The 25,967-nt window shown below is 41.6% G+C and overlaps 1 protein-coding gene across 1 annotated transcript; it reads right to left on the bottom strand.

Moving 5' to 3' along the window:
• Window positions 1-626: 626 nt before the first annotated feature.
• On the bottom strand, window positions 627-25,967 carry col17a1b (collagen, type XVII, alpha 1b). Its single transcript, XM_070841335.1, has 57 exons — window positions 25,915-25,967; window positions 25,580-25,831; window positions 24,267-24,331; window positions 21,919-21,969; window positions 21,661-21,768; window positions 20,273-20,557; window positions 20,066-20,122; window positions 19,918-19,953; window positions 19,732-19,782; window positions 18,511-18,657; window positions 17,706-18,215; window positions 16,680-16,763; window positions 16,526-16,588; window positions 16,252-16,407; window positions 15,459-15,551; window positions 15,326-15,370; window positions 15,097-15,240; window positions 13,242-13,889; window positions 13,102-13,152; window positions 12,974-12,991; window positions 12,831-12,857; window positions 12,657-12,719; window positions 12,477-12,572; window positions 12,334-12,378; window positions 11,461-11,505; window positions 11,307-11,360; window positions 10,253-10,288; window positions 10,131-10,166; window positions 9,997-10,050; window positions 9,564-9,599; window positions 9,345-9,416; window positions 9,218-9,244; window positions 9,064-9,099; window positions 8,933-8,968; window positions 8,766-8,846; window positions 8,593-8,628; window positions 8,408-8,500; window positions 7,432-7,494; window positions 7,284-7,334; window positions 7,110-7,169; window positions 6,942-7,010; window positions 6,799-6,825; window positions 6,635-6,694; window positions 6,429-6,515; window positions 6,275-6,313; window positions 6,051-6,167; window positions 5,842-5,961; window positions 5,641-5,751; window positions 5,417-5,551; window positions 5,219-5,329; window positions 4,905-5,084; window positions 3,375-3,515; window positions 2,948-3,277; window positions 2,108-2,272; window positions 1,886-1,966; window positions 1,708-1,791; window positions 627-1,624 (listed from the first exon to the last, which is right to left on the bottom strand). The coding sequence occupies exons 3-57, from the start codon at window positions 24,319-24,321 to the stop codon at window positions 1,569-1,571; spliced, it is 5,562 nt and encodes a 1,853-aa protein (XP_070697436.1). The 5' UTR covers window positions 24,322-24,331; window positions 25,580-25,831; window positions 25,915-25,967; the 3' UTR covers window positions 627-1,568.

The following is a 25,967-nucleotide window of genomic DNA, read 5'->3' as shown; positions in this document are numbered from 1 at the left end:
GACTTTTTTTTTTCCAAATATGCTCTTTGGTATTTTACGATGTCTAGTTTTCTAAACATGTATTCCTGATATACCGATGCTGTAATCGCTCTTTTCTGTGCTCTTGTCGAGACCCGTGTTGTATGGAAGGTGAAATGCTGTAAGTGTTTGAATTTCAACGTGAGGACACGTCCTTCGCTGTATTTTATGAGGAAAGTGTCGATGGTGAACAAAAAGAGACCTGCTTCAAGATACCAGGTTAGTTTAATTTGCCGCTGCATCTCATCAGTGCACGTGTTCATTTCTGTGTGCTGACGTTAACATTGGCCGGTGTTTTGTCACGAATGCTGGGTTTTTATCGGGGTTAATGGAGGCTGTGTCTTGTGAATTACACCATACGCCCTGTAGATTTCAAATATTTTTTTATTTTGTTAAATTACAGCATTTTGATGTGTCGATAAGTTGTCATTCTACCACAATGGATATTCTTAGTATATGCATTTTAGATGTCAGATCAAATGTATTTAAAGTGTCTTCATAAATGGACATTTGTTTTGTTGTAAATAAAATATTGACTGTTTATTTGACATTGGAAATGCCTTCAAATTGTTTAAGATCAAATTTAGTCATAAAAATATCAAGACTCACAAGTTCAAAAATAGATTTATTCATGTGCCTTTTAAAATATATTGATCAACTGTCAATAAGTTCAATCATGTAAAACAAACTGGGAACATTTTTTTAATTTAATCTTTCCAACACTTAAGAAGGTATAAAGAAAATATATCCATTTCAGTGCTCTTATACAAAAATATACAACCCAGTCAGTCATCTCTCTCGGAGTCCATCTTTCATCCGTGCAAACATCATTTATTTCTTTTTAGTTAACCAACAAACCTTTCAAGTTTCAGCATTTACTGTAACACTTATCCCAGAATCCCCTGCTGTATAAATGACCCTCAGTGTGACTGCATCAGGTTCAGATAATGATATATTATGGTTTTATAATTTGTATGCGGTGAATGGAGAACTGCCAGGGGTCTTAAAGGCTGGATTTACATGTGTAATCTGACAATATTTTAGTCTATTATGAAACATTCAAGGTTTACCTTGACACAACATTTGCACTCATATAGTCCTCGATACAATATAATCCTCAAAAAAACACAATGAATACAAAAAAAAAATACACCAGACACTCGAGTTACACAAGCAGTGGGAAAAGATGGAAAGTGCGCTTAAAATATCAGCTACTTATTGCTTAAAAATAGATATTCTCTTGAACAAAGCTGCCCCTGGAAAGAAGTTTGAACGTAAGCTTCTAGCTAAGCGAAGTAAACATTATACACCCACAAAAAAAAGAAGTCTGTGTCAGAAAAACACTGACCAGCAGCTGAATCCAAACCTCTACTAACGCTGATGCATTTCTTTGGCCGCTTTAATTTTCTCAAATTGTCCCCTGACTTCTCTACAGATGGCAACAAAAAGGAGCTTTTCGACTACTTGCTTTGCTACAGTTGAACACCTAAAAAAAAAATGATGATGGGTAAAAAATGAAATGTGACATGATCCAGTAGTATGTTTGCCTTTCAGCCGCCGCCGGCTCGACGGCGATGCTTCTTGTGACGACCGACCACTTCACTGCCTGCAGTGGGTGGAGAAAAAGTAGTGATGAGTTACTCGTGCGTAAGACTGAGCACTTTTTATTTAACATTTAACTGGAGTTACCTGTATCCCTCTTCTGCAATCTGTGTGGAATTTGGACTGCGTATGACCCTGGTAGTCCTGGTAAACCGGGGCGTCCAGGATCACCTAAACACACAGGAGACTCTCAGCCTGCTTGCCTCAGTCTCTCCACTGAAACGTTAAAAATACGCAGCCTTTCATCAGCTCTGGTTAAACGTACCCTTCTCTCCTCTGGGTCCTGGGTACCCTCTGTCTCCCTTCGGTCCAGGGCCTCCTGGAGGGCCGGGGATGGTGCCATAGGCTGAGCGAGAGCAAGAGCACAGATTCAGTCGTGATGAAGCAACATTTTCCTACTCCACTTACATAAGTCTGGATAGTTTTCCATTGCTGTCAGGGTTTAACCTGATACAGCACGCGGAAAGTCGCAACTCTGTGTTCTCACTTCTGAAGAAGTCCATGAGGTCAGCTGTGACATTGCCGTAGCTGCCGATGACACGGCTGCGACCGGGTGCTCCGGGAGGCCCCGGTGGACCAGGGGGGCCTTGGACCGCTCTTACGTTCGCCTTCCAGGGACCCTCAACCAGATACTCCTGCAGCAGGCCTTGATCTAGAGGATTACATCAAACTAATGTAGTGACACTGATGATCATACATAACCAATAACAGACACATCAAGACATTACAGGTGAGTAAAGTAAAGAAATTAACTAATATCACCAGGAAACTTCCCCAGTTGACTTAAATTAAGGTAATTACTGTTTGTATTACACATTTTCAGAAATGTTATGTTTATCTATGCAAATTATACATTAACTAAATATGCACAAATTTGCATATATTTCCAAAACAGAAGTAAAGCCAGGTTCAAAATGGAGCCAATGGTGTTTACAGAGGACATCTGGAATAGTTTGGGATGCCACTACATTCATCTTCTACTTTCAACAGGCACAAAAATACATTGTTCTCTGTTTCTTTGTTTTTAGGAATAAAATAATAAATCAGGCTCTGAATGATGCACAAACAAACCCCTCTGTAAAAACCTTAAAATATCTCTGGCTCAGAGTGTGAGAAAAAACAGCCTTTAAATAAATTAATTTGGGAGAAATCTACAGATGCAAAGTGAGAGACAAAGTGAAGAGAAATAACCACCAACGTGTGTTCTGGGCATTTTCTTCTTACACTAGTTTGGAAAGAAGATGTGTTATAGAAGCAAAATTATTATTATCACGTGTCCTGTCCACAGAAGTCAGAACGAGTGAGTAAAATCTGAGCGTCGACTCACTCTTGATGTAGTCTGTAACCCTCATGGCGACGTTAGAGTAGTCCAGTGTCTCTGTGAGCTTGCTGATGTCGATCTCTCTGCGCTGAGAGCCGCCCTGGGGGTAGCTCTGGCCCTGGCTCTGGGGGTAGCTCTGGCCCTGGCTCTGGGGGTAGCTCTGGCCCTGGCTCTGGGGGTAGCCCTGGCCCTGGCTCTGGGGGTAGCCCTGGCTCTGGGGGTAGCCCTGGCCCTGCGTGTAGCCCTGGACGTAACCCGGCTCTCCGCGCTCTCCTTTCTGGCCCCTTGGTCCTGGAGGCCCCGGAGGTCCGACGATGGCACGACGAACACCGTCATCTGAAAAGTAAAAGGAGGAGTAGCGGCGGTGGAGGTTTAATGGAGGTTAACGGCGTCACCGATCACATATCTTTAGTCTGTCTGTGTGGGAGCTTACTGGTCAGGTATTCCTGGACCTCAGCGCGGATGCTCTCCCGAGGGAAGGTCATACTGTAGGAACCGGATCCAGTGTAACTGCCTGGTGGGCCTTGAGGACCAGGAGGACCAGGAGGACCAGGAAGACCTTTCAACCCAGAACCTGAGGAGGATTCAATTCAACGTGATTTACAAAGAGCAGAGCAAGATGGTGAACCCAGTGCAATCCCATTTCTGTGACAGTAGACTAAAACATAAGGAGAGAAATGACATGAAATGACTGTTGGCTGAGGTTAAAGGTGCAACAATTAACATTTTTACACTTTTCAATTCAGTTAATGGATGGACGTGTTCATCAAATTCAGATGGCTGGTACCTTTTAGTTCACAGGTCAAATTCACTATAAACAATTCTTTTCACCCAGCGTAGTGTTTTACCACATAACTTGTTATGCATTCATAACCACAAAAATCTACATTCACTTACTTTGCTTTGTGGTCCAAAGGACACATTTACCTTCATCAAAAACAGGGTGGACTCTGATCCACAGAGGAAATCGGTATTTAATGGTACGACATGCAGCAATAAAACATTTTGTGTGGTTTTCTGAATAAAACTAAAACAAGAGTCAGGTTTTAGTATGATTTTATCCACAGAACAACCGAGACTATTGTGTTTAACACAGATGTTACATTTTTACACACCAAATAAAATAACCAGTGGTTTTGTTGTGCTTATATAGCTGTTCTGAAGCCCTACAATAAAAAATGCATTTTTATGAAATATCTTGACTTAAAATGGGTCAAATTTGGCCTGAACACAGTGATTTGAAACAATGTGGGCCAAATTGAATAATAAGGCTGTTTTCTGAGGACCGACCAGAGAGGACGGTAAAACTTTTCAACCTGGTGTTCAGTTACCACACAAAGCCAATGCTGCCATATCTAAATACTTTTTAAAGGTGTTTTGCTGCGCTCTGCATGCCACTGAACGTTGTTTTGTTCCTCCTGTTCTCAATTTAAAGCAAACAAATTGGAGATGCCTGAGCAAACACACCGCCTTTGGTTTATGTTTACAAGAGATTAAAATTTGTTTTGCTGTATACATATTAATATTTAATCCTGTTCTCAGTAAATATTCTCTCAAGGAGGCAGTTACAATGCTAATTAATGTTCTGATGAGATTTTAATCATATATATATTATGTAATAATATTTATTACCCTTTGCAGTGCACTGCACACAGCATAATAACATTGGTCGTAGGTTGTGGAAAGAGAACATTAAACTTTAAATCAAAATGAAATCCTGTCATATCAGTGTGTTTCAATGGTGTAAACAATACGTGCATGAACCACATTTAGTTTTGTTTGTTATAAAATGTAATGTTACCGTCACTTTCTATGTGATGTTGTAATGATGAGTTTCAGTGATTTTTCATCATTAAAAATACTTTTTGGTAAAACGGTCACAGCTGAAGTGTACAGTTAAGAATTGTTAGAACAGTTGTCTGCTTGGTTTGTACATGAGGCTCGTCCTCTCTGTCAGACTCACCCTGCAGGTAACGCTGAATGTCCTCCAAGCTGTAGCCACGACTTCCCGCCCCGTAGGCGGTGACAGAGGACACTCCCGGCGGCCCCTGAGGGCCAGGAGGGCCAACTTGGCCTGGGACACCCGGAGGACCAGGAGGGCCGTGTGATACGGCGGAGCTTATCAATGAGCGGAAGTCTGGATCTAAGTAGGTGAAGGTACGATGAAGATGATGAGTGAAACGACAAGACAAACCGATTCCAGTCCAAATCAATCTGTATGCAATTGATCTTCGCTCTTCAGGTCTGTCAACAGCAAAGTCTAATACAATGACTTACTTCTCATCAGCGCAGTGTAGTCGACTGAATGAGAAGAGTAACCAGAGCCTCCTGCACCAGAAGGCCCAGGAGGACCGGGTGGGCCGGGTGGACCTCTAGCGATCCCTCTGTCTGAAAATGACAATAAAAGCAGTTTGATTCAATAGTCAAGGCACCACTTCAGGGTTTTTGTCTTCTGTTGATGCAACCTGTGCTTACCGTTCATGATGTTGAAGACATACATGGCTACCTCCTCGACTTTGTAATTGCCTGACACGCCTACTGATGTCCCTGGTGGTCCTGGCGGTCCCTGTGGCCCAGGTGGTCCCGACATATACCTCCTCACATCGTCTCCTACAGAGATCGCAGCACAGAGACACAGTTCAGCTCAGTGCAGCCTCTGAAAACACTTTTTTAACAGCTACAATATTTATTGTACTTACTCTGAAGCATGGTGATGAGGGCATTGACTGTCAGGGATCCAGAGGAAGGTCCGGGAGGCCCGGGCGGTCCTGGAGGACCCCGGCCGCCGGTGCTGAAGCCTGAGCCTGAACCTGAAATTGCACAATGCAGTTAATGGTGGCTCCCATTCTACTATAGCTATAATATGATAATGTGAATTCTGGGGGAAAGCACAGGCTTACGCTGTATGTATGCAATGATACGGGTAGAGATGTCCTCCATAGACCCTGAGAAGGTTCCAGGGACTCCTGGAGGCCCAGGTGGGCCTGGAGGTCCGGGGACTCCAGACTGTCTGCTTCTACCTGCAAGGAACGAGTAACACATGTTCACACTCTCTTCTGTCCCGCTGACAGCCTGTGAGATCGTGAGCTTGCTTCAGAAAAACTCTTACTTAGATAGTCAGTGATGTACTGGTGTATCTCAGTAGAGGAAGTGGTGGAGCCCGGGTGGCCTGGAGGCCCAGGAGGACCCGGGGGACCAGGAGGGCCTGAGGTGACTGAGAGGGAGCCTGAGGAAAAATGGGATGGTTAGGACCCAGAAAAGATTATATGGACTCAAACTTTAAAGTTGATCTTAACTCCTTGAGATAAAACACTTATGGAGTACTTTCTCTACCTCGTGAAGAACCAGAAACACCAGGAGCTCCAGTGTCCCCTTAGAAATGATAAACAACAACAAAGGCATCATCTTCATGTGACGAGCACAGGCCGATTCAGTATTTACTGAAATACAGACAATATTCACAGATTTGATGTGTTGGTAGGTTTACCTTTATATCCCTGTGGTCCTTGAGGTCCAGGAGGCCCTGGTGGACCTGGTGGTCCAGGTATCCCGTGTCCTCCGGCATAAGTCGATACTGTAAGGTAGAAATAAATGAATTACATTCATGGTTTACATTCACAGATCTCGTGGTAATCACAAGTGTGGCTTTTTGATATAATTCTGATTTTGTATGATTTGTGTTTGGATGTTGACCTCTCTCTGAGCTTCCTGGTCTCCCTGGGGTGCCTGGCACACCTGGCTGGCCTGGCTCACCTGAAACACACATGAGATGTCACAGTTGTTTATGCTGGGAGGGCCCTGTACTGTGAGTGAATTAAAAAAGATACACACAAATTAAAGTCAGACAGAAAGATTACCTTGGTATCCTCTTGGTCCAGGAGAACCTAAAGTGATGATGGAGATGTTACAATAAAATAAACCTTAAAGTTTAAAGAGAGGTAGTTTCTTTAAACGAGGCAAACAGTAAACAAAAACAAAATCACACACAAAACCTGATCACCTGATGATCCTTTAGGCCCAGCAGGCCCAGCAGGCCCAGGTGGTCCTGGTGCTCCGGGGTAATACGTTCCTGTAAGAAGAGCAGTGTTGAGCAGTGCTGAAAAAAACCTGCCGATTTTATGTCAAACCCACATTAAGACAGAGCACAAGTTTAGATTTTGGATCATACCTGAGCTGGATGCAACGCCTGAGTCTCCTTTCTCTCCCTTAGGTCCAGGTCCTCCATAACCTAAAAAACAGCAACAATGATTTAAGTATGATGAGCCTCACATAATAAATAACCACACTGTCTGAACAAGACTCCATATTTAAAATCAGCGATTTAACGAGCTTAAATACTTGCCTGGCTGACCTGGAGGCCCAGGCGGTCCTGGAGGTCCTTGTCTCGAGTCTCCTAATAATATCACAGAGGACATTACAGGATCAGTCTGTGCTCATTCAAAAAAAAACAACTACAAAATCACTGCCAAAGCAAGTTTTTTCTTAATTACCTGGGCGTCCAGGAGGACCAGGTGGGCCGGGTGGTCCTGAGACTCCACTGGCACCAAACTGTCCTAAAGCAGAGACAAAAACACACAATATGAAACAACAAACAGTGTTCTGGTGTGTAAAGAAGGACAAACCAGGGCTCTGTTTTCTCTGCACATTAAATCCCCCCAATGTAGCGTTTGCTGAACAGCGCCCTCTGTGGCCATAAACCACCAGTGGTGGAACATAACCGAGTACATTTACTCATCTCAGGCCATAGTATTTACTTTTCACTCCACTACAGTTATTTGACTTTATTTGCTTTTTTATTTATTTTTGCAAAAAACAATACAATGTGCTTATAAAATATGATGTTTTGTCATAAATTACACCACCCGTTAATCCATTAGCCAATTAAGACAAGTCATTAGGAAATATTTTGATTATTGTTTAAGTTAATATAATAATAATTTCAATTTATTTCTAAACATTCTCAGGTTTTGACCATGAGCTGGCTAAAACAAGCAGTGTGAATGTGTCACCCTTGTTAGTTTATCACTATTTTCTGATTTAAATAAAATAAATAAAAATAACTGATAGCTGCAGTCTCGGTTTAAAAATTAGCTCCAACTACAACAGTAAAATGCTCCTTAGACATTAACACTGATGATATATTATATAATATATCAGTCACAGCGGTTATTTTTCTGCATAAGTACTTTTACTTTTGATACTTTAACGTTGGAAATAATGCAGGACTTTTACGTGTAAGTACTTTGACAGTGTGGTATCAGTAGATCTGAAAACTTCCTCCACCACTGAAGCTGTAGCATCAAAACATGAACTGGATTTTATTGTTTATGAGTCCAACTTTTTATTTGCAAGATGAAGAATAGATGAAGTTATTTATTTTGTATTCTACATTAAATAGTGTTACAGGTTATTACTCACCTGTAAATACTGTGTGTTTTATAGAAAACGATCAAAATAAGTACTCACTCTCAGACCTCGTTGAGCTCACACTTTCAGACGTCCTCACTGTTATTCCTTGTTCTCCCTGCTCTCCCTTATATCCTCGGTCACCTTTAGAACCTGTGAAGACAGAACGCAGCCTCTGTGAGACTCTGAGGGCTGCATATAATGTAAAAAGCTTCCTCTGGGAACAAAAAAATGCGATGACCCACCAGGTTGGCCAGGCAGGCCAGCAGGGCCAATGGGACCTGAGGAGATAAATCAAGAATGATGAGCACTTTGAGGTTATCAGCACAACTGTGATAAGAACTGATAATCACTGAGGGCTGAGATACAAGATATGCAGACGGTCACAGGCGACTGTGTGGGCTTTTCAGGGTCACACCTGATAATCCTGGAGGTCCAGCAGGGCCAGGAGGACCAGCAGGCCCGGGAGGTCCTGGGATGCCGACAGAAGAGGAGCCAGCTGGAAAATAAAAGAATGTCAGCTATCCTCAAACTACAGTCTGTTATGTAATAAGTGAAAATGTAAGTTTTATCATGTTCTGTTACCTGCATTGATGATTCTCCCTGGTTCACCTGTCTCTCCTAAAACAGACAGACACACAGATTGACAGCATGAACGTGTGATATTTCAAAAAGCTCGAGGCCCTTAAGGGAGCTGCAGCAGACGGTGGCCGTACCTTTGACACCCGGGCGTCCTGGATTTCCTGGTATCCCTAAAAATGTAAGCACATTTTTAGAGTTGAGAGCAACAAAAGCAACGAATAAAAAAACTTTTATGTAACAGATTAAATCATAAAACCACAATGTGTTGTATTGATAGAGGAGTCGTACCTGGTGGTCCTTGAAGCCCAGGTGTTCCTGCAGAGGAGGAGAAATTATGAATGTATATTATCAAATTACCCATTAAAGATAATGTTAAGATAGCTGAAAATCAAGTTTCATAAGAGGTCTGGTTTACCTGCAAGTCCATTATCTCCACGAGGCCCAGCAGGACCTCTGTTCCCAGGGGCGCCAGCAGAGCCGTGTTCACCTGAGGGCAACAAAAATATAATTTTTTTTGGCTGAAAACATTATTTGTCTGAAATACAAAATGTTCAGGAAGAGGAAGAAAATTTATGCAAATTAACATAATATTTAAACAGGTGTATCTGTAATGCTTATGTAATGACTCATTTACCTTTTGATCCTTTTTCACCAATAAGTCCAGACAACCCTGATGACACAAAAAGAAAATAAACAAATATTTTATTAAAAGTTAATCTGAGTTTGATGTAATTGTTTATTTCAGTGTTTAGTCTCCTCTCTGCTGCTCCCTGATGGAGGGTTTTATAAATACTTGTTATTGCCACATTCAAATCAGTTATGATTTCACATTAACAATAATAATTTCAGAAAGATTATGAGGTTTTCATTTTCTTGGATGGGTGAGCATAACTAAATAAAAGTTACAGTTCAACATTTTGACTGTAAGTTTTACACATTGGTTTTTGTGATTAAACACAAAAGATAAAGCCTGTTTATTAGTGAGCCCTAGCAGTTTTATCCCCAAAATGTAAAACTGTTATAGACCATAATCTGAGTGTCTGATTACTGGTTATCGAGGGACTCACCCATGGACCCTTTGGATCCCCTATCTCCTGGCACACCTGGTAAACCTGCATCACCTGAGGGATGGGACACCTGGATTAGAATACGCACATAGCATGAGCTTCAAATGCAGGTTAATTCATACAACTGTACTGACCTGGCACACCTCTGAGACCTTTGTCACCTGGTTCACCTGAAATAAACATTAATCAGACTGCAGTTAGAAGCGTTCACGGACCTCACAAATCCTGTAAACATGATGATGTAGTTACAACAAACCTTTGAGTCCTTGAAATCCAGCAAGCCCTCTGTCACCTGCAGAGAGAGAAGAGTGACATTATAGCCTCTGATGAATCCATTAACTCTTGATGATGGGCACCTCGAAGGGCATTATTACCATGGTCGCTTGCCAACGTAAAAAGTTACAACTATTTATTATGTTTTCATGCATTTTGCAACCAAAATGTAAAGTTTTTATCAAGCCATAGCTCTGCTTCCCCTGTAACGCCTGAGGGTGTGACTACTACCTGGAACAAACATTGTCATTGTTTGTGCCGACTTCCCCCTAAAGGATTGTTGTTCTGATTTTCCACCTCCATCTTGTGGTGTTCAGACACTGAACGACCAGCGTTACAAACACTATTGTAGGTAAACTAGCTGCAGTAAGGTGCAGCAGCCAAGCCTCCAGGAAGTGCGCCAGGTTTGAAGCCAATTTTACACAGTGGACAAACCGTGTAACTACAACAATGGCGTCCGCCAGGTGATGCCATTTGGCCCAAAAAACTTTTTTCCCATTGACTTACATTGTGAAGGAGACGCCTGTAAATCAGCGGAATCAGAATTTGATACATTTGGGAAGTCTAGAAGAGCCGCACGATTAAATCAATTTTAATCACATTAATTATAGCGGAGGGCTAACAGGAAGTTAGCCGGCTCAGCAGACTCGAAACACTAGTGCGCATGCTCGAAGTGCCAAACAATTCGGAAGATCCGGGCACTTTTATACCGGAAGTCAAATTATTTTGATTTCATGTGTCACTTAGCAACTTTCATAGGGATGAACGGAGCCTCCAACGCTGTAGTCAGTTCTCTTTATACATCTATGGCTGCAACACATTGTAAACAGAGGCTCTGAGTGTGTCACTGTTACTATGGTTACTTGTTTAACGTAGCCAGCGCAGTAAATTAAAATGGCGAACAGTCGCTTTTTAAGGAACCCCCGGCAGCCAATCAGAATCGAGTATTCGTCCAGACCAGGATATAACGCTTTTTAAAGGGCACCCAGCAGCCAATCAGAATCGAGTAGCAGCTGAACACAGGCCATGCCACCCACCTTTAGGCCCAGGTAGACCTGTCTCACCACGGAAGCCCTGAGATCCATGTTGACCTGTAACAGAGCAGCTCACGTAAAATGCCAGTTCGTGCTGGTAAATTTGAGACTATATCCTGTTAATGCTCTACATGGACAATAACAGGAAGAAACTGACCTGGTGGGCCAGGAAGTCCAGGAATTCCAGGAGTTCCAGGTGCACCTACAGCGAAGATGAGCAATTATTAGAGAGGAAAACATCTGCTTTACAAGAGCATTATAAAGGGCTTTGGACACCATAACAATCATGCACAACAAACAAACAAACAGTGGAATTAAGAAATGACAGACAATAAATGCAAAACTGGGAATTGACCACATAGGGTCAAGTTTTACAGAAGTTTCATTATCGTAAAAGTTTCAATCAAAATGTCACTTTTCTTTATTTATACTTAATTGACAATCAAATTAACTGATTATATTCATGCTGCGTTCCTAACCAGCATCACTACAGTGATTACCAGTGATCATTTACATTAATGCATCAGGAAAGACAGGATAGATGTATGTGCAAATAAATATATACGCATAAAGGGTTTTACAGTAGTTTAGTAGAGTAAAGTCACAATTAAATAGCACTTTGAGAGTCTTTCTTTCATAATTTGGTATTTGAATTTGTTACTTTAAAGGATGGGTAGACTAATGTGAAGTTAGAGACAGATGGAAAGTTACAGTCATATTTATGACTGCAAATGTTGTTCAGCTGGTTGTAATATAAGTAACTGAACACACCCCCACAGGTGCTCAAATATCCATGATATGCTGTTTCTCTTTTTTTTTTTATCGTTCTGGGTGTTTTATTCTTAATCACTGTATGTATCCAAGTTAAGGGAGAGGCCCTGTTTGCCTTTACAACATGGAGGCTTCATTAGCAAACTGACTCTTTGCTGCCACCTGGTGCTGTTTGTCGTTCATGAGGTAATAAAGTAAAACCAGTGGTACTTTGATGTAAAATTATTCAGCGATGAGGAGTTATGTTTAATGATCTCACCTTTTGGTCCAGGTGATCCCACAGATCCAGAATCTCCAGGAGCACCTGTATGAACCAAACACACAAGATCATTAAATATCGACTTGGTCTTATTAGTGTCGCTAATAAACACAGAGGTTCTGTTGCTACTGGGAATCTCTCACCTTTGGCTCCAAAGCCTGGGGGTCCTTGCTCACCTCTGGGCCCAGCTGGACCCTCCCGACCCCTGATACCCTGTATCCCGTCAAGTCCATGATCACCTGATCAAACAGTGTACGGATGGTCACTCGCTGTAAATAAGCTTGGCAGTGTGATTACATCATGCAGTTTGAACTCTCCTGTACCTTGGCTTCCTTTCTGTCCCTTTGAACCCTCAGGGCCTGCATGTCCCATCGCCCCCGGAGCACCTGGGGTCAAAGGTCACGGTCAGTAAAATGACATTATGATGTCAGAAACTAGTCCTCAGACAACATACTGCTGGTAATGACTCAAGGCAGATATTAGTTATCGTCTCTCACCTGGAAGTCCAGGTAAACCAGGATCTCCTGTGACAAGTAAAACATACATTTGATTACAATGACAGAAATCTAACAGACCGACTGAATCACAACTGAAAAATATGAAAAAGGATCTCAAGCAGTAGTTGATTTTGCTTCCCGACCTTTAATTCCAGAATCCCCTGAAAAGAATAAAAAATGGACATGAATTAAACACAACTCTTGTTGATTGATTTTACAAAAGGGGTGTATGTTTAGAGTACATGATCAAAAAATGATCAATTCGGTTCACCTTTAGGTCCAGGCAGTCCTCTCTCTGCATGCACTGAGGATTCTAGAAAAGCTGAGACAGAAAACAACAGTTCAGTCAGTGTGTGTGTGTGTGTGTGTGTGTGTGTGTGTATTGATGTAGTCAGTATATATGTGCAGTACCTCTGAATGCTTGTGATTGCATTTCACTTCTTAACATGTGCTGGATCATCAAGTGAAGAGATGCAGCGTCAATGTGTCCTCCACCCACGCCGGTCCCAAGGACAGTGAAGCTGGTACCACCAGCTCCGCCAGCACTTCCACTGTAACCAGTACCAGCACTTCCTGCACTGCCACTGTAACCGGTACCAGCACTGCTTACACCGCCACTGTATCCGGTACCAGCACTGCTTACACCGCCACTGTAACCGGTACCAGCACTTCCTGCACCACCGCTGTAACCAGTACCGGCACTTCCTGCTCCGCCACTGTGACCGGTACCAGCTCCGCCAGCGCTGCCACTGTAACTGGTACCAGCTCCTCCAACACTGGCCCCACTGGTGCCAGCAGCACCACCTCCAACGCTGATGTCAATGCCATTGCTGCCAGCAGAGCCTCCACCACCAGCAGCGATCCCGATTTTTGTTTTGGAGCCTGTGCCTCCACCTCCAGCGCCCAGGTGTAGCGTGTTGTCGATGTTGCTGGTACCTCCACTGTCCAAATGGGTGTTGATGTCATTGGAGCCTGACAGCCGGCTGGTATGAGCACTGGCGATCAAGGACTCAGCCTCCAGGGTGGCCACTCTGTTCTTCAGCTTTCTCACATCCTCAGCTGAGGAAGGAACATAAAAATGTGGTAGGATGCACATACAGGGAACAAATGTAGTGACAGTTAAACAAAAAAAAATATGTTACTGCACTTATTTATGTCCTGATTATTTGTTTATCACTCAGTGTTATGTGAAGCACTTTGTCTCGCATTTATGCCAGAACCCAAATCCTCATTACTTAATCCTTAATCCTCATTCAGTGTGTAAATGAATGGATGTAGAATTAGCTTCTAGTTCACTGCTACCCTCATTAAGCCTCTGTTTTAATTGTAGTCATCCGTACGTCGACCTTTCCTCACCGCATGAATCCAAATCTCATTAGCTGAAGCCAAAATGAACCAAACTCTCTTATCAAATCACTGAAGAAACCAAAAAATGAGAACAGTCTGACAAACTTGGTACAGAGCAGTGTGAGGTTTGAGACAACAGGACGTACGTTGCCATGAGGTCAGTGGGCTACAGCTTGACCTCTGTTTTTTTAACATATACTTGTTTACATTTTGGCATTAAAAGTACGCTGTGAGCAGTTCCTGTTTACAGAGGACTCTTGGATGTACGGACAACTATCACTGCATTACTTTGACACTGAAGGAATCTTTAAAGTGCGATAATTCTCAAGAAAGTTCTGCATTTCTGGAAGGATTTTTGGACGTTTATGTGCAATATACATACAGACAATGACGCCCTCGGAAAGTGTAAGAATCTAAAAATGTGTACATTGTGTCTGAGTTATGACTCCCACTCTTCACATTTACTTATTATGTAGTATTGATATGTGGAATGGATGTTGATGTGCACACACTTACATACAACTAAAAATATACCTCCAGCTTTTTTTTTTTTTTTTAATCAAAATCCACACCAACAACTTTCCTGCTGCAGGAAAACAAACTGAAGTCTCTGATGTCACCAAGCAACAATTTCTGGAGCTGCTCCATCGACAATGAATGCCAGACCGACTTTATGGCAGTGAGACAGTGCCCACAGATCAGATTTCCAGGGAAAGGAGAATGTTTACTGCCTCACAGCACTGTGAAATAATGCTCACTTGCTTGTAAAAGCTGAGACACACATTTTATTGGTTTAAAAACAGTCACTCCCAGGCATTCCACTCCAGAGCACCTCTAGAGACTCCGAGGGTTTTTATCTTTGAGGAGATTTTATATTTTTCCTTATTGAATCCCATTCTATTGTATGCGTCAACCTTACCCAGTGCGATGAGTCCAAACAGGAGTCCCAGCAGGAGCAGGGAGAGGAGGAGCAGACCCAGCAGCCATTTCCACCAGGAGCAACAGGAGTCAGAGCAGCAGCACAGTCCTCCGCCTCCGAAGATGCCGCTGTCCCTGTGAATCTCTAAAGAACGGAGGCAAACCCTCACTTTCAAACACTTAAATATTCATCAGCGTGTAAATATCAGCATATATGTGACAAAAAATACCTGCATAGGTGGCTTTGTCTTTCATTACAACTCCAGATGATCCGTCTGACGAAGGAACAGATAAACGTCACATTTTTATTTCTATAATCAAAGTAACTTTTTGTTCTTTCAGCTGTTTTTAATGAACACTCACAGTAAGAGTTGCCTGTTTCTGTCTTCAGCGGCGCCGTCTCGCTGTAGCTTGAAATAAGTTTCTCTTTCTTTATTGAATCTCCCGACAGCGACCCTGTAAGATCAAATAAATTGTTTTTAACTCTACCTTCATTGAATTTATTGTGTAACACGCAGAAAAGAAAACACACAATAACAAAATGTTATAGACAATAAATATGATGCAACAGAATTATACACACCACAGAAAGGGCTTCTATACCAATGATAAGTAAGACAAAATGGATCGAAGAATAGAATGAAAATAAGGAAGTTCATGCTTCATGCTGATTAAATGATCAATGAAAGTGAACCATTTGAAACTTTTTTAAAAGTACATTTGAATTCAGTTCAGGTCATTTTGGGCTTTTCATTAAGAGAAATAAATGTTGGATCGCTGTTGAGGAGGCTGAAATTATTATTATTATTATATAGATTACTCTTTAAGTGATTTATTTCCTGGATTTGGATTTGAGGTTTAGTTTTTGTGTGTACGTATGTGTGTGTTGGTTTGTGGCAGCTTGTTTGCGGTGTATTAACTGTTTTCATATGCCCTTGTTAAAAATAAGAGGGTTAGGGTTATAAATAGTATCAGGGTTACTATCAGTTAAAATATGTTTGTTAGATTCTGAATAAGAATTTGTTACAACTTGCAGTGTTCGTGGGAATTTGGGGATCCGAACTTTGGGTCCAGAAAAAGCTCCGAAAGTTCATTAACCTGAGAGAAAATTCAGCGTTTGTCCAGAAGAGGGCAGTAAGACCTTCAGCTGACTCACCTCCTCCTATAAGGACGCTGCTGCTGGTGAACTGTTTCCCGCTGTCTTTAGCCAAAATCAGCGTCTCTGTGTCCCTCTTGACGGGAACGTTCTCCTTTTCAGAGATCAGGAACTTATAGTCTTTCTTATAAGCATCATCAGTTTGGGATCTAGTGGCTGACAACAACAACAATAACAACAACAGAGAAAAAGAAGAAGAGGACAGTCAGGAATGGTTCAAGTCTGAGGTTGTTTTCACTGTGACTGTGGGAAAATTAAACTAATGTGGACTCACTTGTAGAGACTCCAGTGCTGACGACACCAACACCACTTGACAAGTTCTTCTGAACACCATAACCTGTGAATGAACACCCACAGATGCACATTCGCATTAACAAATGTGGTCATTTGTATTTTAATTGAATGAAAAATATTTGACGCCGTCGTACCTCCTCCGTTGGCATTCACGTTGGCTCCACTGGTGGTGAGCACGCTGCCTGTGCAGGGCGCCAGATTATTCTGAAAGCCGTAAACTGTGAAGAGAGATGTGGGGTCTGTTTGATTTGAAAACATAAGATCTGGAAAAAGGAAAAGAAGAAACGAACCAAACAACACCAAGACAAAATACATATTTGACAGACAAAAAAGAAAATTTAGAAACAGAAGGAAGTTGTTCTGGATTAAATTTAAGCAAAACACGGGGTAAAACACTAAAAGTCAATAAAACTTATTTACAGATTCATCATTAAGTCAATGAAATTACTTGTTCTGTCTGACAAACTGGACAAAATCCAAATATATTCCAATGAAAATAACAAAATTCAGGGAAAAAGGGAGGATACAAACTGAATTGTAAAGATGTGCAAGATTAATTTTTGGTTCCTTTAAAGAGCCGAGGCCCCAAAAATGTATCTTGTTCTGTGTTTAATTTGCTACAGAAAGTGTGCGAATATCAGTCAAAATGGATTTTAAGGTTTACAAATGTGTTACTATATTTTTCCATTTCCATTTCTATCCATTTTCTATACCGCTTATCCGTCAGGGTCACAGGGGAGCTGGAGCCTATCCCAGCTGACTTCGGGCAAGAGGCGGGGTACACCCTGGACTGGTCGCCAGCCAATCGCAGGGCCACATACAGAGACAGACAACCTTTCACGCTCACACTCACACCTACGGGCATTTTAGAGTTACCAATTAACCTAATGTGCATGTCTTTGGATTGTGGGAGGAAGCCGGAGTACCCGGAGAGAACCCACGCTAGCATGGGGAGAACATGCAAACTCCACACAGAAACACCCCGGGTTCAAACCGGGATTCGAACCCGGGACCTTCTTGCTGTGAGGCAACAGTGCTAACCCCTACTATATTTTTGTCACCAATAATAATAACAATTTGTATTTGCTCATTTGTATATTTATGTGTATCTACGTCCATAGACAGTACATAATATGTCACTAGTGGACGTCTGGTCTCACCTGACAGGGACGAGGGCGAGGTGAGGCCAAGTGGCGACGATCCTCCAGGCATGTTGTTGGTGCTGGCCTGGTACGTGTAGCTGCTGGCGTTGCCAGTGACCACCGTGGGGGCGGCGGAGGGCAGCGTGGTGGTGGACCAAGAGAAAGATGGAAGTGTGGCATCCAGCGTGTCGTACTGGCCTGATCTCATGCTGATATCATACTGTCCTGATTTCACTCCAGTATCATACTGGCCTGATTTCAGACTAACATCATACTGGCTTGATGTCACTCCAGTATTATATTGACCTGATTTCAGACTCATATCATATTGTCCTGATTTCACACCAGTATCATACTGGCCTGATTTCACACCAGTATCATACTGGCCTGATTTCAGAGTGATATCATACTGGCCTGATGTCACACCAGTATTAAACTGCCCAGGTTTCAGACCGGCATCATACACGCCGCATGTGTCGATGGTGTGGAACCCGCTTGATCTGACGCCAGAGACAAATGAAGTTAAATCTGCAGGAGAGAAATGACCAGAATGAGCAAAGAGACATTGTTTTATTGTGCAGCAGAAGAAATATGTTTTGATCCAGACGAAGAAGAAAGAAAGAAGAGTGTTGTTAAATGTCTGGGTGCAGAGGATTTATCTTTCAGAGAGCCAGCTGCTTCGCTCTGTGTCTCTGTCAATGTAACGTGACACACCAGGGGCACGAACTGAAGCCACTTAAAAGCACATATCTTTAAGATGGAGACAAGGTGTCTGTGCATGTGTACTATGTGCATGTGTGAGACCCTGGTAGGTGTAATATACCTGACTGGGAGGCCACAGAGATCGTCTTGGTTTCCACGCTGGACTTTTTGGGGACAGGCAGCGTGGTGGAGGCGCTGGAGGAGCGAGTGGGGCTGACGCTGCAGGAGCGTCCCTTCAGCAGCTTCTTCACGTCATCCAGCTCCGTCCCTGAGAAAACCACACAAACAGAACAATACTGCAATGTCAAGTTTGGTATATTCAGTCAGAAAGTGGAGTGGATACACTTACTCAAGTACTGTAAAACTGAGGTACTTTTAATTTCATGCTAGTTCTACTTAATTTCAACAAGAAATTGTATAGTGACCTTTTTACTAAATTATATTTACTGGACAGCCATACTGAGCCGTAACTACATAAGCAGAAACATTTAGATGAAAAGGTTTAAAATCTTGTAGGTGGACAACAAACTGTAACAGTCACAAGGTTGAAGCACTTTCATTTCATGATTATTTTACCCCCTGAATTTAACCCTTATGGTGCCTCCATAATACCTGAAAATACTGGACTATGATGCCTTTGGTCAATCTTCAGGCAATATAAGCAGAAAGAAACAGCATCTAACAACAAAATGTGTTCTTTCAGCTTTTGTGTCCATTTTAACTTGACTGTTTAATGAAATTAACTTAATTTTGACTATTTGCAGTCAGTAGAACTTGGGAAAAATCACTCACAGATTGATTTAGTTTAAAGTGTGGATTAAATAATAGCAGTTTTACTGTTTAATCAGCAGGGGGAGCGTTCAGCGCCTATAAAACTTTCACTGTTTTGCTTGAAATGGGAGGTGCTGCGAGCGGTGACTCATGTGTGCCATTGTTGCCACCACAAATCTGCCCCTTAACTTCTTCCTCACATGAACACAATGCAAACAAACCACTGATCCTCATCGTTTAAGTCTCGCCCTTTTCCTTTCTGCTGATGTACTGTGTACCTTCTGTCTGGGGGAGCTGCACATGTGTTACTAATTTAAATTTCATGGATGTAAACATACATGTGAGTGGTGGAAAAGAAGGAATGTCATATGCTATAGTAGTGAGCTAAGGCCTTTGACAGGAACATAATTCAAAAATCATACTGCTCTAAAGCTGCTCTACCAAGTAGGAAAAATCTTCCACTATCCAAGCGTTTCTCTGAATGAACACATGCAAATAAAGGCGCTCTGTTGCTTTATGAGTAATTGCGTAACCAAGAGCAAATGGATCAATGTGTCTCAAGTGGTCTTACATCTGCAGGCAGTGGGAGAGGCACTTTGTAATCTGGCTCTGATCTCGCTCTCTGGAAGAAAAAAAAAATCACATCACAAAATGGACAAAGGAGCTCTGACTTAATAAAAAAAAAGCTGAGACAATTCATTGTGAGATGGTGCAGAAATAATGGAGGGAGGAGGGGAAAACAACTGTTCCTCAATACCTCTGCTTTCGCTCCTCCCCCTTGTGGTGCTGGAGCCTGACGACAACAGAAACAAGAAAAAAGGGAGAAAAAAAATCATAAACACACTTATAATGAGGATTAAACTGGAAGAAAAGCACAAAATGGCCTACATGTCATCCTCACTCACAGTAGTTTCCATAATCCTTGCGTGTAAATTCTGGAGAGGAATTAGTGCTGGAACTTCCTAAAAGAAAAACACACACAATAGCAGCAGAAATGTTTACAGCACCCTCATGTTCGGCAGCTTCCTTTACTGTTCAAGCCTCTGGTTTTGGAAGCCAACTGGGCTGTTTTTCTTTTCTTATTATGATCATTGTTATTTATAGGATCTCACCATCATAACCTCCTGAGCGGCTGGATATGTTCTTCCTCTCCCGGAAAGCTGGCGACAGGCCCCCTGATGAGCCAGCAGTCTGGGCCCTCCTGGCACCACCCGATGAGCTGGACCGCACCTTTGACACCGAGCTCACGAGATAACTGCTGCCGCCCCCACCTCCTCCGCTTCCGTACCCTTCTCCATCCATGTAGCTCCCCCCGCCATCGCCTCCCCCGGAGGAGTCTCCGCCCAGGTAGACTCCCGAGGAGGAGCTGTAGCTGCTGGTGTTCACACCTACAGAGGCTGGAAGACAGGAGGATGGATAGAAGTCATTTTGATCATCTCTATAGCGTAAATACACAAACTGAGTCATACTGAGATCTGAGATCATAGATCATACGTCTGAGACCCGGTGGTGTCATGTGACTTTGCATATATATGTATAAGTATAAATCGAGTAGAGAATACCTCCTCTGCTCTTTGTGTCAGAGGGAACTATTATACATTTTACTGCACAAGCTGTAGTTACTGTACAAAGATTTCACAAACATGAAGAAAATATGATGCACTTTTATAGATTAAACAGTATACAAAGTAGTTAATTACTTGGAAATAACTTTTTAGGAATTTCCTGGAAGAGCTATGAAATTTAGTACAAATTAAAGGAAAAGTACATATAATGTCTTGTGGCAGGCATTTGTTTTTAATTGGTTGTGTCGGATTTTGGCAAAACTGTTATTATTACTCATGCGTTAAGGTGGAGCTATTTTTAAACTGTTTTGCACAGCAGCTAAAGATTATTGTCATTATGGATTCATCTGTGGATTGTTTTATTCATTAACAGATTAATTGATTGTCAGAAATAGTGAGAAAGAGTGAGAGAGAAACTCATAGTGACACCTTCATGCTGTTTTTTCTGTCCAACTATATGGCAAAAGAAAATAATAACAACAACAATAATAATAATGATAATGATTACAAAGACAATCAGGAAATCCTCAGAGTTGAGAAGATGGAGTCATTAAATGTTTTCCATAAAAACTGGTTTAATCAGTTTTTTCTATTAATTTTCTATTAGCCAATGATTAATCTCAACTGATTGACCAGCTAATTGTAAACAGGAAACCTTTTGGCAGTTTATATATATTTTTTTTTATTTCTAAAAAAGCATCACATTTCCTAAACTCTAATCTCTACATGAGTAAAGAACCTGAATATTTCCTCCATCACCGCCCTGGACTTTCTTAAAAACCGCAAGTGATGTGAAATGATACACAAACCCAGAAATCAAAGTTCTTTCCACGGGGGGGTTCAAAATGAAACATCCAAAAACATCCGTTTTTGCATCTACGAAACAAATCCCCCCACTTCCCAGTTTTGGGCCATGAGTGGAAATTTGCTCTCACATGAAGAGAAATAAGTTCCACTGCTGTTCTGGGTTAAGACATTCTTCTCCAAGCCCAGCCCTCCAGCACTGCTGGACATATTCTTGTGATTTGATCCGCTGGTTCCCTCTAGCAACGACAAGACACACAGCAAAACAAGAAGAAGTTGTTACTCATCGGGTACTTCCTTTAGACCTGCTCGGCTATAATTACTGCATTATGAGCTCAGTTTACTGCTGATAAATAAAGAAACCGTGACTGGAAGAAAGAGACACTCACTTGGTGGTAGAGAAGTCAGTCTGGTTGTGGAGATCACAGTTTCTGTCACAACTGGTAGCACATGAAAAGACAGAAAGTTATTAATTTATAATAACGGCCAGTTATCTACATCACACGGTGCTCTATAAACGTCTGCAGGTTAATCTCACTTGACTGGAGTGTTGAGTGACTGACATAGTGACGATGTTTACGCTGATGCAGATGAATTAGCGCGACTGATTTATGGACAGTGGGGCTGTTTTACTACTTTCTAATACAGGATTTATAGGCAATAACTACTGGTAATATTAATAGATAACAAATCATTCAACAATACGTTATATGTCAGTTTAAAGTCACTAATAAAAACACATTTGAGTTGCCAGGTTGGTATTTTTACTCCCTCAGGCTCTTTATTTCATCAGGTCCCAACAACTTATTAAAATTTATACCTGTTGACTTTATGGATTAATATTACATTAATATTATTATCATGATAAGAACCCTTCAGCAGTGACAAAATTTGCAGATGACTTAATAGACAGGAAGAAACCTGCAGCCTCTTATTGGTGATTTACTAACATTTATACCTGCTGACTTGGCGGCTTATTAGAAGGTGAGATATCAATAATATTTCATTCATGACTCGTCATCTAGAGAGGTTTTCCTTAACTTAAAAGTTATTCTTATCAGAGGTTTATAACTGATTAACAATGCCTTCGTAAATTATTTACTAACCTCTGATCAAGCCATTAGTTGCAACCTATTTATAAAAGGTGCTTAATAAGGAAACTATGTGAATAACACATATTTGTTTAGGTAGTTTAGTCTGTCAAATTCAAGTTCAATGTTATAAATTCTTGTCAAAATGAAATAACACAAGTTCCAGCAGAGTAAATACACCAAAAAATTAAATAAATAACTGTATCTGACATGTCAGTCTTTTCTGGGGGTGACTTTTGATTTGATTTTTACTTTAAATCGTCTTAGCACAAGACTCGCTCAGGGTTTTCCAGAGCTTTCAGCCAGATCTCGAGGCCTCGGGATGGAGTTTTGTTCAGTTGTCATGGAGATGGTTTAGTTGTTGTTGTGAGACTTAAGCGCGGATTAACAGCTTAACCATGTCCACAAAGTTTCCAGTAAGTTGACCTTTTTTCTGTCAAACTACAATTTTTAGAGTCAATAATGAACCTTTGACGTGTCTTTTACTCTGACGATCGTCCTGTGAACTTACTTATTTATTTTACTTTAGAAAGTGTGGGTCTGTCCCTTTGGCGGCAGTTAAACTCTCTGCTAAACATAAACAAAGTGTGGGACTAATGTTTGTGTAAATCATGTGTTGTTTATAAGGAACTGGGTGCAGATAATTACTACTAATGGCCTTCTCCACCAGGAGGCCTGTTGAGTTTTGCTGGACGTTGCTACAGATAATGTGAATTCCATTTCAATTTCATCCTGCCTCCTTGCTCCTGCCCTCCACCTCCTCCTCTTCCTCCTCCTTCCTTTTAGGGAGCTCTGTCTGTTTCAGGGTCACGGCTGAAAACTAAAGGTGATTATGCTTTTGCTGCCTCGACTGTGGAACAGCCTCCAGAAAGGTCTCGGAGAAGCCAAATCAGTGCATGAAAAGCATCTTAAAACTCACTTGTTTTGGCACATTATCTTGTCTGTCTTCCTTTTCTTCTCTTTCCTACTGGTTTGTAAGGTGATACACACATAAAGTTCGCTAACTTTCTTTTAGGTGTGACGTATAAAACAAGAGAAGACCAAGTGGATGATAAAGCTGATTGCATGTTTGTCTCAGTTGGCATCAAACATATAATCAGGCGTTCCTTAACGTCACCATCCCTCCCTGCTTTAGGCCAAGATGAGCTGTCCATTTATATTTATTTATGACCACTAGAGGATGACTTACTGAGCCTTGAGAGGGAGGAACAGAAATGGAAACCTGAGACCAGTGAAGACATGCCATGATGTTAGTGATAGTAAGCCCCCATAAAGAGAAGTATCACCCAAGAAAATAACTGCTTAAGTGTTGATGGGTCCTTGAATATATACTGACATTTGCCACAGTGAAGTCTGTGGAAATAACACGCTGTTTTTGGAGAAGACAGAGACGTTAAAATTTGTTTTTTGATTCTTTGAGCGCCACAAATGAGAGCTAATTCACCTTTATTAAGTTTGGGAGATGTTTCAGTGGCGGATATCTTTAAAACTCTGCGAATAAAACCAAACCTATCGGCGAACGCAGGGTGAAAACGTGTTGTTTTTGTGCGATTTGGGTGAAACAACCCTTTAACGTGTGATTTACAAATTTTTTTTTTTATGGTGGCTTCGTTTCAAAACGTCACAAGTGAATTCAGAAATCTCACCCTTTTCTTCCGACAAGCCTCCTGAGATGTCCATCTGTCTTGTTAACTCGTCCATCCCATTATATCTGGTGAGATGATGATAAAATGTTGACCACTGTCATGCATGCGCTGTGCCAACTGTCGTTAAAAGTCTGTTTATTCCTCGACTTGTAACCATGATTTAAAGGAATCGTTAGCAAACATTTAATGGGGAAAATATTCAAAGTTATGCCAGGAATGATTTGGGTTGAAGATCAGATTATCTGGTATTTATTGCATCTATTTGAAACGTCCACTGAGGATGCAAACATGCCATCACATCAGTCTCACGATCATAATTTAAAAACCACAATCTAATCTTTGAGGAGATTCATTTTCCTCTTGATGATCTTGACAGACTGAAGGTCTGCAGTGGGCCCAAGATAGATCAGGCATGAGACACCACCTAAAAACCTACTGGACACATTTAAATGTCATGTGAACAGCGAATACCACATGAAAGGCCCCAGAAGCTATAACGCATCATCTGTAGATCTCAATAGACTTTGCATTCACGTTGTGTCTTTGAGGACCAAACTAACAAAAGAACAAAAGAAGCCAATGGATCAGTGCACAGCTCTGAAAGGCCATCCTCTCACCACACCCTGCCAGCCAAAGACATTTAACAGCATGTGCCTCAGTTACTGCACACTTCAGTATCACATTTAGAAATTAAAAAAAGCAGAAATACTACATTTTTCTTCTCTTTCCTCACAGCCTGAAATCCCATTTTCTATCCTCCTGAGTCCTTTAGTTATTAAAGTTTCTTCAAACTCTGACAAATTATGGGTGGAATTCAATGACACCAACATTTCTCAATACATCCACCACTTCCTTTTATTAAAGCTCAAACAAATCTCTCTGTTATATCCTGTAACTGATCTGAACAGCAAATATAAAGGGCTGGTGTCACATAAAGCTGGCGCTACAGCTGGGTCCTGCAGTATATTTAGAGGGATGCAAATAGCTCAGCAAAAGTGCATGTAAAACTATCCTGAGATCACTAGCAGACTAATTATAACAGTTCCCAAAACCCCCTAATGATGATTTACAGACAGGTTAAGAAGAACTTGGATTTATATCTGTGAGAACTTTGCGCAGTTCCAACAAACTATTAAGCCAAAAAAAAAGAGCTTGACAGACCATCACCAAACTCCCAGAGTGCAGTTGTTAGTGCAGAGATGCAAGAGCCAGGTGGGAAGAAACATCCGCACCATCCAGAATAAACAATTTAATATATATATATGTAAATATAAAGAAAAAGTCTCCAGGTTATTCCAGTGTTAAATCCATACCTTGAGTCTGCCCCAACAGCAAATCAATCAAATCCCGGTTCCTCTAAAGATGGACCGACTGATCCACGGGAGGAATAATGCGTTTCTGTGAAGGTGACGCGCCGTGGTGGGATGTTCTTAAAGTCCTCCGTCCTTTTGTGCCTTTTCGCTCAACTTTCCCAGGCAAGTCAAAACACAGATTTGGGCACAGGTCCCAGCCGCGCCCATCAGAGCTGGAGCTTGGCAGGCAGGTGTAGCAGACGGCACGAAAAGCTGAAGTTTAAAAAGAAAAGAAAAAAAAACAGTAAAGACAAAAAAGCAGCGCCTGAGGAAACCAATTAAGTTGTCGGTCTCACCTCTGCAGAGACAGATAGTCGACTGTGGAGAAGAAAAAGTGATGGGCCCCTCC

This window comes from Pempheris klunzingeri, chromosome 12, assembly GCF_042242105.1.
Source record: "Pempheris klunzingeri isolate RE-2024b chromosome 12, fPemKlu1.hap1, whole genome shotgun sequence".
Taxonomy (NCBI): Eukaryota; Metazoa; Chordata; class Actinopteri; order Acropomatiformes; family Pempheridae; genus Pempheris; species Pempheris klunzingeri.
The sequence above is the reverse complement of the archived record's forward strand: the minus strand, read 5'-3'. Positions and strand labels throughout refer to the sequence as shown.

What these genes read in the sequence shown, in the direction of transcription:
- col17a1b (XM_070841335.1), bottom strand. Translation starts at nt 24,321, where the DNA reads ATGGACGAGTTAACAAGACAGATGGACATCTCAGGAGGCTTGTCGGAA. An exon ending in CAAGGATTATGGAAACTACT is followed by an intron (nt 19,954 to 20,065) that starts GTGAGTGAGGAT and finishes TGTTGTCGTCAG; the next exon opens with GCTCCAGCACCACAAGGGGG. An exon ending in GGGATCACCTGGACCAAAAG is followed by an intron (nt 11,506 to 12,333) that starts GTGAGATCATTA and finishes TCTTCGCTGTAG; the next exon opens with GTGCACCTGGAACTCCTGGA.